Below are 13,571 nucleotides of genomic sequence, written 5' to 3' on the forward strand. Positions count from 1 at the left end.
TAGCAGTTAAACGTGTGTGTGTGTGCACACGTGCACAGTGCATATGCATAATTATCTTCCCAAAACACAACAAAGATTGTGGAAATGACACAGTTGAAGCTGACATGTTTCACAGACATGGGTTAAAATAGAAATTTGTACAATTAGAGCTCTATCTTTGGTATTTTAGGACGGTAAAGACTATATCCCACTAAATGCCATACTGACAGGAAATAGTGGGTTTACATATTCATCTCCTGCCTTCTCTGATGACTTCTTCAAGGAAGATACTTCAGCTCCAAAGTTTAACTCAGGAAGTTCTGATAATGTCAGGTAAGATTTCTTTCTTTCCCTAGGCTTGTATTATAAAATTTTCAAACAGTAAAAAAAATGTCTACCTCCTAAATTCAACCATAGTTAACATTTTGCCGTATTTTGTCTCTATTGTATACACTCTATGTGTATTTTTTTTTCTTTTTGCTGAACCAATTGAAAGAGAGCTTAAGGCATTATAACATTCTACCCCTAAATCTTGTAAGAAGGTCGTTCTGTGTTACCACATCAAAATTATCACACCAAAGAAATTGATAGTTCCTTAATATTATTAAATATTCACCTTTCCATAAGTTCTCCAAATGTCTTTTATACCTTAAGAAAAAACAAAAGACAGGGCGCCTGGGTGGCTCAGATGGTTAAGCGTCTGCCTTCGGCTCAGGTCATGATCCCAGGGTCCTGGGATGGAGTCCCGCATCAGGCTCCCTGCTCGGCGGGAAGCCTGCTTCTCCCTCTGCCTCTGCCTCTGCCTCTCTCTCTCTCATGAATAAGTAAATAAAATCTTTAAAAAAAGAAAAAAAAGAAAAAACAAAAGACAAACACAGGATCCAATCAAGAATAACACATTGCATTTTCTTTTATTCTAAGATACTCCTACATCTTTTTTCCCCCCAATACCTTTTCTTTTCGTAAGGCCTTAGATAAAATAAACTTTTTTTTTTCTTACTTGACACACTAACCTCTGTCTCATCACTGCAGAAGAAGTTGGAGAAGGGATAAGGGGAAAAAATATTGACTGAGTGCCTCTACTGGGTGCTAGTGGGGTGGGAATCTGCTCTTGAGTACTAATGGTTACATGTTTATCACACATGTTCAGCACTAACAGTTATACATGTATCAACACGTCATTCCTAGTGGTTATACATGCATCCCACATAAGTCCTGACAGTTACATATGGATGTTCATCACTGCTAATGGTCCATGTGTATCATACACACTCGGTACTAATGGGCACACAGACATGCGCTGTGTGTAGTCTGGCCCTGTGTAGGCTCTTTGTGGACATCAATTCCTTTAATGCTCAAAACAATACTATACAGTAGGTATTATTATTCCTGTTCCACAAATGGGGACATTAGGCTCCATGGGAGATAGCTTGCCAAAAATGGTGTGTCTAGAAAGTGGCAGATTGGAGTTTGTAACCTAGGTATTTTGATACTCCCTCCATGCCATTAGAATGATTTTTAGGATCTTTAGACTATCCTGTGGGCCTTCTAGCATCTTTATCTGCAGAAGGCACAACCCTAGAGCTTTGGCCTCAGTTTGGCCAGGGGAGGCATGGCTAAGGGTTGGGACAGTCTGAAAAGACTGACAGCCTTCTCTGACAGGCCTAGAAGTCCAGTGGCCAGCCCAGATTTGGGTCATGGGCTATAGGTCAGTGGCACTGCTCACAGTTCACAACCAGCCCAGGAGGCTGAAACAGATGAATCACCCCCATTTTTTTTTTTAAGCTAGGAAAAGTAGCTGGGATTGGACACATTAGCAGTATCTGATTGTATCTCTGATACATGATACATGTATCAACACACCACTGAGTCACCTTTTTTAAGAAAACTAGCTGGGATTCACCCATTTGAATGAATCACCTTTTCTTTTTTTTTTTTAAGGAAAAAAAATCACCGAATTTTTTAAGATTAAAAAAATCACCCATTGAATCACCCTCCCCCCCCCCTTTTTTTTTTAAAGAAAACTAGCTGGGATTGAACACATTAGCAATATCTGATTGTATCAGAGATGGGGGAGGGAAATTGTCAGTTTTGGGGCCTTTACAGGATGCTGCTGAGCCTTAGGCCAATAAAAAGCTTATCTAAGAAATTGGGCCTTGCAAGTGATGATAGGGTTTCAGACTGAGAAACTCAGTCTGTAGGTGAACTTGCCTTAGGAGGAACCATATGGTGGAGATCTCTGCCAGCCTTCCTAATGGATCATTAACAATAGGTCAGTAGGTAGTTAAAGGGAAAACACAAAACTACTACCCATTTCTCCCAATCTGGAATCCAAGAACAGAATATACAGGACTAGCCATTAAATCAGCTGTGTGACCTTGCGAGGTCATTTCCTTGGTCTCCTCGCATCCTTTGAGAAGTAGGCAGCTATACATTATCAAGTCATATCCCTTCTCTGGGCATCATTTCTCTCCTTTGTAAGGGAGGGTGTTTAGACCACATGAGGATTCAGGTTTCTTCTAGGCCTGACATTTCTCCAATTCCACAAGGGACTAGAAGCCCAACCACTGAGGAGTCTCTCAAGGGTCCCTCTGGGATTTTGCTCAAAACTATGCAGTGTGGATGAACAACCATGGGAGGATCCTTAGGGGGAACACAGCAAGAGACCTCCAGCCTCAGGAGCCAGGGATTCCTTTGGTACTTTTGTTCACCTCAGCTGGGATACAGTGCCCACAGTCTCCCAACTAATAAAAGCTGGATTCATTTTCCTGTCTTGATTATTCTTTCTGCTTCTTCATCAGATACGTAAATGCTTTCAATTTCATGAGTCTGGAGAGAATCAAAACCTTTGAAGAACTTTCACCAAACACCACCTCTATCTTTGATGTAAGTAATGGAATTCACTTACTCAAGGCACCCTGGCAGGACCCTTTGCCGGACTCTATCCAAATACAAACTCCAGTAGTCTGGTGGCTCTCAGTCCATGGGGGTCAGTAATTAGTGGCTGAAATGACAATTTCGGGGGACTGACAACAAGACTTAGCTATACAGAGCTAATAGGTAATTCTGAAGTTTGACAATGACCTGGAATTCACTCCAGGGTCCACATCTTCACCTGGTCATAGTTTAGTCCCTTAGGAAACTTCATTGTGTGTTTCTAAGCTTCTTGGCTATCAATGATGGAATCCTGCTTCCAGATTAATGGAGGAACTCAAAGCTGTGAGTGGCTGGGTCTTCATGATATAACAGAAAGCTCTCCCTTAAGAATAGCCTTGAGGGGGTGCCTGGGTGGCTCAGTTGTTAAGCGTCTGCCTTCAGCTCAGGGAATGGTCCCGGGGTCCTGGGATCAAGCCCTGCATTGGGCTCCCTGCTCGACGGGAAGCCTACTTCTCCCTCTCCCACTCCCCCTGCTTGTGTTCCCTCTTTTGCTATGTATCTGTCAAATAAATAAATAAAATCTTTTTTAAAAAAAAAAGAATAGCCTTGAGGTCCTGAGAGAAGTCTACCCAGGCCTTATGCTCCTTCCCACTGAGATTATAGAAGCTGAACAGCCATGGTCCTACCCAGCCACACTGGGAGAAGCAATCCAGTACAGCCCAGCAAACACAAGGCCTTACCCAGCTGTCTCTTTGAAGCTCTGGGACATGAGGTTGAGAGAGTAAGGGGAGGAGGGGGAGGGCTGGGCAAGAGTGCCCTTCTGCTAGCTAGCCCCTGACAGAGTGTGATCTCCAGGTAAGCACCGTGGTCACTAAGTGGGCTAGAAATGCCAAATCTCAGGACCTGTCCATACTCACTGAGTCAGACTTTGCCCTGTCACAAGGTCCCCAGGGGACTGATGTGCACAGTAAAGTTTGAGGAGCACTGGTAATGCTCAGATCCCATAAAAGGGCCGGAAAACCAACCACAGTGTGAAGGTGATGACCACAAACACTGTGACTTGATACCCAGCACAGTCATCATTTAAAAAGCACCAAAAGCTTTTCAAACACACTAAAGAGGAAAAGATGACTGGAACACTTAAAAGCATTACAACTAAGCCACAGAATACCAAAGTAAAATAGCTGGAAATTTTGTTTTGCTTAGTAAGCTGGTTTTAAGTCCTAGGAAGTGATACTGAGCAAAACATGGAAGATTTCTGTCCACCTTAACCCTCCCCAGCCCGATACAGTGGGGCCGCAACAGCTTCTTTGCTCGCTTAGGTTTGCTTACTGATGAGCAAGGACATGAACACAGCCCCGTCAGAGACTCAAAGGGCAGAGGAACAAAGTGTGGAATCCACACACTGGGAAGGCTGTATTAACAGAGTAAGGAGGAGCCTGCATGAAACTCCATGCTAAAGCTGAACCAAGGAGAAAATGGAATTGTTGCAAACCATGACCATGGAGGGCCTGAGAATTCCATAGGATCCACAAGAAAGAAAATTCAACCAGGTCTTTATAATTTCTCGAAATCTTTGCATCTTATGTATGGCCCCCAAATACTCACAGATAGCAGTCATCTGCCAAAATTAGTTTTAGTAGATGTATGCAATCATTTGCATAAAAGTTTACTATAAAAAAATGCTCACCTGTTACCTGCAGCTTCCCCTTTTGTTTAAAAGGTATTTTTTTCACCTTCAGGAAGAAGGACCTCAAAGTCACAGGGAATAATAGGCATTTTTTGCAACTGACAAAATTTAGGTTTGCCCATGTGGAGAACATGCTTGGTCTTAATAGGCAGGTGAGGACAGAGCTTGGAGTGACTTCGGATGTGCATCCCAGTATCATGCCCCAGACTCGTGGACCCGTCTGGGTCAGGCAAGAAGTATAACCTGTTTCCTTCCTCCCACCAGGATTACCAGGTGGACAGTAGCACTCTGCTGGCCTCCCCCTTGCTGAAGCGCTTCACCTGGGCTGAGAGCAAACCCAAGGCCTCCGTGAAGATTGAGTAAGGAAGCTGGGGGTCTTTTCTCTGATCAACTGATTGAGGGGTGTGAAGGAAGATGCTGGGGAAAACTCAGTGGGGACAGTTGAGGGCCACTTGGCCTCCTGAACTACAGTGTTCAGGCTTTGCAGAAAAGCACTTTTTGTCCTCAGAAGGGCAAGAAGGAGGGTATAAAAATCAGAGAGATGAGCACCAAGTGCTGAGAAGGAAGCCTGGGATTTGAGAAGTAGAAACATGCAGAAAATTCTAGCAGGGACAGGCAGTCCAAACACATGAAGCACAGCGCCTCAGCTGGACGGAGCCTGATATGCCCAAGTGTGAGCAGTGCAAAAGTCAGATGGAGACACGCTTATGGGGGCAGGGAGGGCAACTCGCCCGTGATCATACCCTGGGCTTGCCAGCATTTGTACGGGAAGGCGCACGGTCCTGTTTTGCCGTCCTAAGATGTGCCATCCCGAGAAGCCAACCCTTCCAAGAGAAGGCTTGTGTCCTGTTGGCTCCTGGCACTCCTCCCTCCCTACAGTGGCCATCGGCAAGTGCTGTTGGAATAACCTAGGCCCCAGCGTTTTTCTCCACTGGCCCTGCTAGCACTTCAGCTTCTCTGTGCTGGTCTCTGCCTGGGGACCGTGCTGGGCAGGCGAAGGCTGGGCCGATCTATCAGGCATTCCCACCTTTCCTGATTCAAATGCCTGCCCGTCTCACTCAAAGGCAGAACATGCTCCTCTTTCCTCTAAATCAGGGGTCAGCAGACTTTTTCTTCAAGAGCCACATAGAAAACAACTATTCGGGGCACCTGGGGGGCTCAGTCAGTTAAGCGTCTGCCTTTGGCTCAGGTCATGGTCCCAGGGTCCTGGGATCGAGCCCCGTGTCAGGCTCCCTGCTCAGCAGAGAGTCTCCTGCTCCTTCTGCTCATTCTCTCTCTAATAAATAAAATCTTTAAAAACAAAACAAAACAACTACTCAACTCTGCCACTGTAGGATAAAAGTGGCCATCACCAATATATAAACAAGGAGGTGGGGCTGTGTTCCAGTAAACTTTACAGAAACAGACGGCCGTGGCCAATGAGCACGGGAAAAGATGCTTAAGGTCGTTAGTCATCAGGGAAACACAAATCAAAACCAGGACGACATACCACTTCGCACCCACTAGGATGGCTAGAACCAAAAAGTTAGCATTGACAAGGAGGTGGAGAAATCCTAAGCCTGTGTGTTGCTGTAGGAATGTAAAATGGCACGGTCACTTTGGGAAACAGGATAGCAGTTCTTCAAAAGGTTAAGTAGCGTTACTCTAAAACCCAGCAATTCCACTCCTTCGGTACATACCCAACAGAACAAAAACTGATGTCCACACAAAAGCTTATTCATGAATGTTCATAGCAGCGTCGTTAATAATAACCCCAAAACAAGCCAACGGTCCTTCAGTTGATGAGTTGATAAAATGCAGTATACCCAATCAAATATTATTTGCCAATAAAAAAGTACGAAGTACTGATATATGCTACAACATGGACAAACCTTGAAAACATTTTTAAGTGAACGAAGCCAGTCACAACAGACTACGTAGCATATGATTCCATTTACGTGAAATGCCAGGAATAGGTCACTCTATATATTTATTCTATAAATAAAGGTCGGTGGTTGTCTAGGGCTGGGGGTGGGACGTGTGGGGGAGAAGGGTAACTGGCTATACTAATGGGTATGGGTTTTGCGGAGTGAGGAAAATGTCCTAAAATTGATTGTGTTGATGGTTGCACCATCTGCGAATATACTAAAAACCATTCAGCTGGACACCTTAAACAGGTGAACGTATCTCAATAAAAATGGAGGAAAAAAAAAAAAAAAGAACGAAACCAAGCAGGTTTTCAGCCCATAGGCTGTGCTTTGCTGACCTTGATCTGAGTCCAAAGGTGGGCCCAAATGCCTCTAAGTGATAGAGTGAGCACACTTTAACAACCACGAGTAAGTCTGAAGGGGAGGCACACTGCCAGGCAAACATCTTCATACTTGTTTCCTTTTAACATGAGCACCATGATGGTACCAGAGCTGAGTCCCCTCAGAGGGTAGAGGGTTAGGGGACCCTCACAAAGAAGACGTGTATAAGGGAGGAAAGAAAGTAGGCTACCAACAACCTTTTGTTTCCTATTTTGGAACACTTAATCTAGATCTCTGTGAAGGAAAGCCATAATCTCACCCTCGACTCTGAGATTAAAAATATAGAAAACGCTTGACGTGTTAGTCCATGAGCCAATCGAAGTAATATGGTAGCACATGAGGTTTTCTCGTTCTCATCCCAGCTATGAAGAAACAAACAAATATGAAAGGACAAGAGAAGCTTTTCTTTCCTGTGTATCTGTCTCAGGCTGGATGTAACATATAGAACCAGAAACAAGTTTCTTCTCCTTTGAGCCATAACAAGTTTTCTAGAACACAAACATGATAGGGAAACAACTGTAACTGACCTGTTTGTCTGAAGCTCTATTCGTTTCTTGAGGCTGTTGTAACACATCCCTACAAAGTTAGTGGCTTAAACCAAGAGATTTATTCTCTTGTAGTTCTGGAGGCCAGCAGTCCAAAATCAAGGTGTTGGCAGAGCCGCAATCCCTCTGGAGGCTCTGGGGGAGAATCCATTCGTCACCCTTCCCGGCTCCCGGGGGTCTCTGGGCCTTCCTTGGCTTGTGGCCGTGCCTCCCTGCTCCACCTTCAACCACCGCCTCCTGTGTGTGGCTGTGAAGCTCCATCTGCCTCTCTTATAAGGATACGTGTGATTGTATTTAGGGCCCACCTGGGCAATTCAGGCTAAGCTCCTCCTCTGAAGATCCTTAGCTTGATCACCTGGCTTGCCACATGAGGCAATATTCAGTCTTTTGCCGAAGTGCTATTTGCAGGTTCCAGGGATTTGAGATCAATGTATTTTGGAGGCGGGAGCGGTTTTCAGCCTACCCCAGTCGCTAACCGGCCCAAGAGCAGGGGAGGGCCATACCCATCTTGGAGTTATTTTCCACCCGGCGTTATGGATTTGCAGTATCTATTCATACCCAGTCCACGCCCCGGCCAGAGAAGGCATCTTTCTGCCTGGTGCCACCGGGCCGGTAGCAGAGAAGCAGCGTGAGGCTCTAGAACAAAGGGCCTATGAGCTGAGATTGAGATGGGATTCAATAACCATCAACTCTAGAACAGTTAGAGCAAAGGCCTAACAGGAAAGAGTGGACGTGTTTGTTTTCAAGAAATCGATTTTGTGTATATGATTTTTTTTTTTTTCCTTTTCTCTCTTTAGCTTGAGAGTAACCAGTAAAAGTAAGGAGTCGGGGCTTTCTGACATCACGCGGCCTGCTTTCTGCCATTCCGGGTGTGGGCACATCAACAGAGGCAGGCGCAGATTTACGTATGACAACTCAGAGCTGGAAAAGAAGATTTCATGCTGCTCTCCTCCCCCAGACTACAACTCGGTGGTCTTATACTCCACCCCACCTGTCTAAAGTTTGACACATCACCTTCTTTCTAGAACCACACAAGTATTTATGCCCCCTGAAAACTAGCTGCTTTTGCCAGTATGACACATATATAAATGTACACCTTTACCTTTCCACAGGAGCAAGCTGCCTTTTGTGATTTTTAATAGTGCTTTTTTTTTTCTTTTTGACTAACAAGAATGTAACCCCAGATAGAGTAATAGTGACAAGTGAAAAACACCACTGGTAAATCCTCACATTATTCAGTGTGTTAGAGAAACCCTTTCTAAGCCCAATGACTTACCTGCTCCTACCCCTGAGACCACAGGGCATTTGATGATTCAGGAGACACACTGACCCCGCCGTGCAGTGTGGACTCCATGGGGCCAACCACCGGCGCCCGGGAACCAGGAGGCAACCAGCCCTAAGCCGGCCTGTGCAATGTCTCTGGGGTCCTCTAGCAGATGTGACATGGAAGGAGGAGAAGGAAAGAAGGGAGAAAGGTAGCAGAGAGCAAACAGGACGGAGCACTGGAGAGAAGAATTTGTGCTGTCCCATATGGGAAGGGAGTAGGAGAAGCCATGACAATGCTTCCAAACCCTGACCGAACCCAGTCCACATGGAAAACCCAGCCAGGGAGCAGATAGGACAGAAGGATGAGGGGACATTTTCTGGATTCCGGCAGGCAAGAAAAGGACAGACATATTTTTTTGGAACTACAAAACAAATTTTTAAAATCTTAGCTATGGGACTGGATCTATGCCCATTCCCATATATGGCACATTTTTAAATTTCTAGCACTGAGCTTGGTGCTCAAATCTGAGCCGAGACTGCAGGCCCCTCTAGCAAGATACACTGCAAACTCACCCTGAGCTAAGCTGGCTCCACGCCATGATGGCCTCACACTTAGCAGGCTGCTCAGAGTAAGCTAACTGGAACGAGTTTGGTCTGTTAGGGTTACCTGTTGGGCTTTAAGCCACATGTTCAAAAATATTGTCAGATTCTATTTTGAGTCTTAATGTATAATCAAAACACTTCAAGTTTTTTACATTAACCTGTTTTGTACAGTTAGTTATAAAAGGAAGCTCTGAGGAGGATGAAAATGAGTCTTGCGGAGGGTTTCATCTATGCCAAAACCAGGATAGATGGAGCAAAAACAGGATGAACAGGGTGAAAACCCCATCTCTATACCAACCAAACCAACTCACTGAAACAGTTGGGACCCAAAGGATAGGAAGTCAATCATGTTTCCTTTTCAATGGGGATTCTACTATCTCATGCTAGTCTACTGGAAAGATGTGGAAGAACGTTAACCAATGTTTATTAAGCACTTTATGCTCCTTGAGAAAAAAGGTGATATGTAATTTATGCAAGATACTTTTAGAATTGGGACTCAGGATATTAATGAGCCATCAAGAGGAGAAAAGCCTCTTTTCATCTGCTTTGGACCTTGCCATGGGTCTGAGGATGATGGAAATAGGGAGACAGGGTACACAAGGGTGCCGACTCTTCAGAGTCTACAGACTCTGGATCTCTCAACTGGCTCTGTTTGATGCTATGTATTTAGGATGTATGCACCTTCTAAAGCCAGTCAAGGCTGGACAGGCAACAGTGAATTGCTGCTTCTGGTAGTAGAGTATGCTTCCCTTTATGCACGTAACTTAACTCTAGAACCTGAGATACAAGGAATCTTTCCTTCCTTCTCTGTGTGTCACACTCTGGTTTCAAGGTTCTTAGTATAAAGAGATGGGACAGTCAGCACACCCCAAGGGGGGCGGCGGGTGCTCCAGTGGCGGTTCTGCTGGGGAAGCCCCTGGCCGGCAGAGAAGCGAGGCGGGCCTCTCCACCAAGGGCCCAGTGCAAACAAAGTCAGGCCAGGGCCAGAAGAGGGGATGAGCTTTGTTCCTCCTCTTCTTTGCACGCACAAAAGCACCTGGGACAGCTGGCGATGGTATCAATCAGGTAACCAGAAGGAGGTTGAATAGGGAAAATAAAAGAAGATGTCAATCAATTCTCTCGTGCTTTCAAATCAGTAAGGATCCAGCAATGAGTGAAAACAAAAACCTTAACTACCCGTACCACATCTTGATTTCAATAATCTAATTCTGTATTGTTCAGAGACCTTAGTAATGCCATCTTTCCAAAAGAAAAAAAAAAAACATGTACTAGAACTGTGTTAATTCAGCTGCTTCAAAGACTCAGGTTTATAGCCTACACGAGTCCATCAGTCAACAATGGTTCCATCTAGAGTCTTAACACAAAGAAAAATGGAAGCTTGCAGGAATGAGTCTATCTAGTGGCAGAGTGCTTGCCACAGAATGGTTCATTTACCAGCCCTGAACATTTATTAAAAAGCACTGAAAATGAAAACACTAATTAACCGATGATATTATTAGAGCCATTTGTCATTTATGACAAAAACAGTTGGCACTAACAAGTAAAGCAGCATTTCCTTTCAGGATTTGTGAGGCTATGTATGTGTAACACTGTGGGTGGAACAGGACTGAAACCATACGCAAGTCTGTTATCTTGTTAGTCTAAGAAACGATGCTCAGACCTTAGTTTTAGCCCATGGAACAGATTTGTCCAAATCCTGAAAAATGTCACGTAGGTCTTCTAGCTGTGCCTTGTTTCCCAGCCTGTAAGAATGTCAAACCTGAAACAGATACTTGCCAGGCCCTTTTCATTCGTGAAAGGAGGAGCGCATCTTTGACTGACAGTGGTAGTAACTGTATGTGTATATACGTGTGTGTGTTTTGTGCGTAACTATTTAAGGAAACTGGAATTTTAAAGTTACTTTTATACATACCAAGAATATATGCTGCAGATATAAGTAAGACTTAATTTGGTCCTACATCTCTAGTCACTATGAATGTATTTTGTATGCTATCTTCATATAATAAAATTAACTTCCAAAAATATCTACATATTTTCTCCAATTTGCTTATACGTGAAAAAAGGGGTCCTGGGTTTCCTTGGGGGTGGAGGACTGGTGTTCTGAGGGATTTCATTATATACCAATTACGAAACACAGCACAAGAAAAATCAAGCAAGCACTCTGAAGAGAGGGGCGAAGAGCTTTCTGTCCATGCCACAAGATGGCTGCTGTAAAGCATCAGTAAGTCAAAACCAAACTCATACAAGGCACATCGCCCAGAAAACTAAACACTAAAATGAACACAATCAGAAGTAAAATGTACAGACTGAGTGCAAGTGCTGGCTGCAAATGGAAGTGCCCTCAATTGAAAAAGAGGTGGGGGGGCGCCTGGGTGGCTCAGACGTTAAGCATCTGCCTCCGGCTCAGGTCATGATCCCAGGGTCCTGGGATCGAGCCCCGCATCAGGCTCCCTGCTTGGCGGGAAGCCTGCTTCTCCCTCTCCCACTCCGCCTGCTTGTGTTCCCTCTCTCGCTGTGTCTCTCTCTGTCAAATAAATAAAATCTTAAAAAAAAAAAAAAAAAAAAAAGAAAAAGAGGTGGGTTTTCCCAAACACTGTCAGCTAAGAAACAATTAACTTAATTACAGGATGTGTGTGTGCGTGTGTGTGTGTGTGTGTGTGTGTATTAGAGGTGGTGTGCAGGAAACCATACATAATTAGACAAAAGCCTAAGACACAAGAGCTTCCCTAAGAAAAGTACACCAGCCAAATATCTTTCATTTGTGTTTTGGTGGATTACATCCTAAAAAGAGAAATAATCCAGATCATCGCTAATAGACATAAGTGACCAACACATTGTTTTGGAAAGTGGTCATCTTCCTGAAAACACCATGAGGAAACTAGATGGAGACATGTTGTAAGGGAAACCAGGCCTACTCTCTTTGGGACAGAGGCAAGAAAGAGGAAAAGTGACTCATCTCAGTAAGTATGTGGTTAACTGAAGAGGGCACGAGGCAGTTTATCTTCATGAATCTGAAATCCTTTAAAAATATTGTTCATTTTCATAACATAAGAGTAAAGTCACTCATTGAAGCACATGATTTGAAGAATGCTCAAGGAATTGGTGTCACATCATAGTTTAGAAATTTTCTCATGACTCTGGAAACTTATAAGGACATTTGGGAATTGTTGTGGTTTTTGTTTTGTTTCTTTCTTCCAGCAGAAGGATGGCCCAGTAAGGTTTACTGGACTCCTCAGTGTTAAACATATTACCAGACTTTTGGGTTTCACAGGCCAGTAAATTTTATAAAAAATATCCTGGATCCCAACACAGGGATGACTAGCCTTCTATTTTTTTGAACTAAGGACATTTTAAGGGAGAAAACAAAACAAAAACAATTAGATGCCACAAATGTTCTATTTCTTGGTCTGGGTGTGGTACCTAGGTGTGTTCACTTTGTGATAACTAACAGAGCTATCTACTTATTTGCAAACTTGTGTGTATGTGCGTGTTATTATTCAATAAAAGATTATTAAAAGAAGAAAAAACATTTAATATCACAACTTTTCAGAGAAGGCCCATTTAAAAAAGAGTAAGGGCTTAATCTCAGACAAAAATAGATTAACTTCATGGGCCAGCAACTATTCTAAGTGCTTTAGAGGAATAAACTCATTCAATTTTCAAAGCAACCCAATGTGACTGGTACCATTAGTTGTACCCACATCAAGGGAAAGATTTAAGTAATCAAGAGAACTTCAAAATCTCACCCTCACATCTACCCGCCTGCTGGCACCTGAACTCACACAAGTCAGCCCTCTCTTGTGGATGGCCAGTTCAAAACATGTCCTGACACAGCTGGGTGCCTTCCTATCCTTAGGGACACAGCTCCAGAAATTCAGCACTCCCTCACTGCCATCAACTGGTCCCTTTCCCACTAGATCAGACAAACATGCTATTCACTCTCCCATGTTACAAAACAAAAAAAAACTTCCATTCTTCCTTTCCCCTCGTTACCAATACATTTCTTTACTCCTCTTTACAGCAAAATTCCTTGAGGTGGTTAGTCTCTGTTTCCGATCCCTCCGAAGTACTCTTAAACCCGCTCAAACCTAGCTTTCTCTGTCACACTCATGGACACCGCTCTTGGTAAGATTATCAGCTACCTGCAAATTGCTAAATCCAACGGCCAATTTTCAGTCTCAATCTTTCTTGACTCATCAACAACTTGACCCTTATTCCTGAAAATATCCATTTTAACCTTGATTCCAGGACGTCGCACATTTTTCTTCCTATTTCACGGGTCATTTCTAGCTGTGCCTTGTTTCCCAGCCTGTAAGAATGTCA

At 43.9% G+C, this 13,571-nt stretch overlaps 1 protein-coding gene across 1 annotated transcript in view; it reads left to right on the forward strand.

The window, feature by feature from the left end:
• FLT1 (fms related receptor tyrosine kinase 1) overlaps positions 1-11,513 on the forward strand; it is a 170,157-nt gene extending 158,644 nt beyond the window's left edge. The window contains exons 27-30 of the mRNA XM_032403280.1: positions 170-312; positions 2,781-2,865; positions 4,811-4,905; positions 8,177-11,513. Coding sequence (XP_032259171.1) covers positions 170-312; positions 2,781-2,865; positions 4,811-4,905; positions 8,177-8,378 — 525 coding nt within the window. The 3' untranslated portion in view covers positions 8,379-11,513. The remainder of the gene's footprint in view (positions 1-169; positions 313-2,780; positions 2,866-4,810; positions 4,906-8,176) is intronic.
• The last annotated feature ends 2,058 nt before the right edge of the window (positions 11,514-13,571 follow it).

This window comes from Phoca vitulina, unplaced genomic scaffold (genome assembly GCF_004348235.1).
Source record: "Phoca vitulina isolate PV1807 unplaced genomic scaffold, GSC_HSeal_1.0 scaffold5, whole genome shotgun sequence".
Lineage (NCBI taxonomy): Eukaryota > Metazoa > Chordata > Mammalia > Carnivora > Phocidae > Phoca > Phoca vitulina.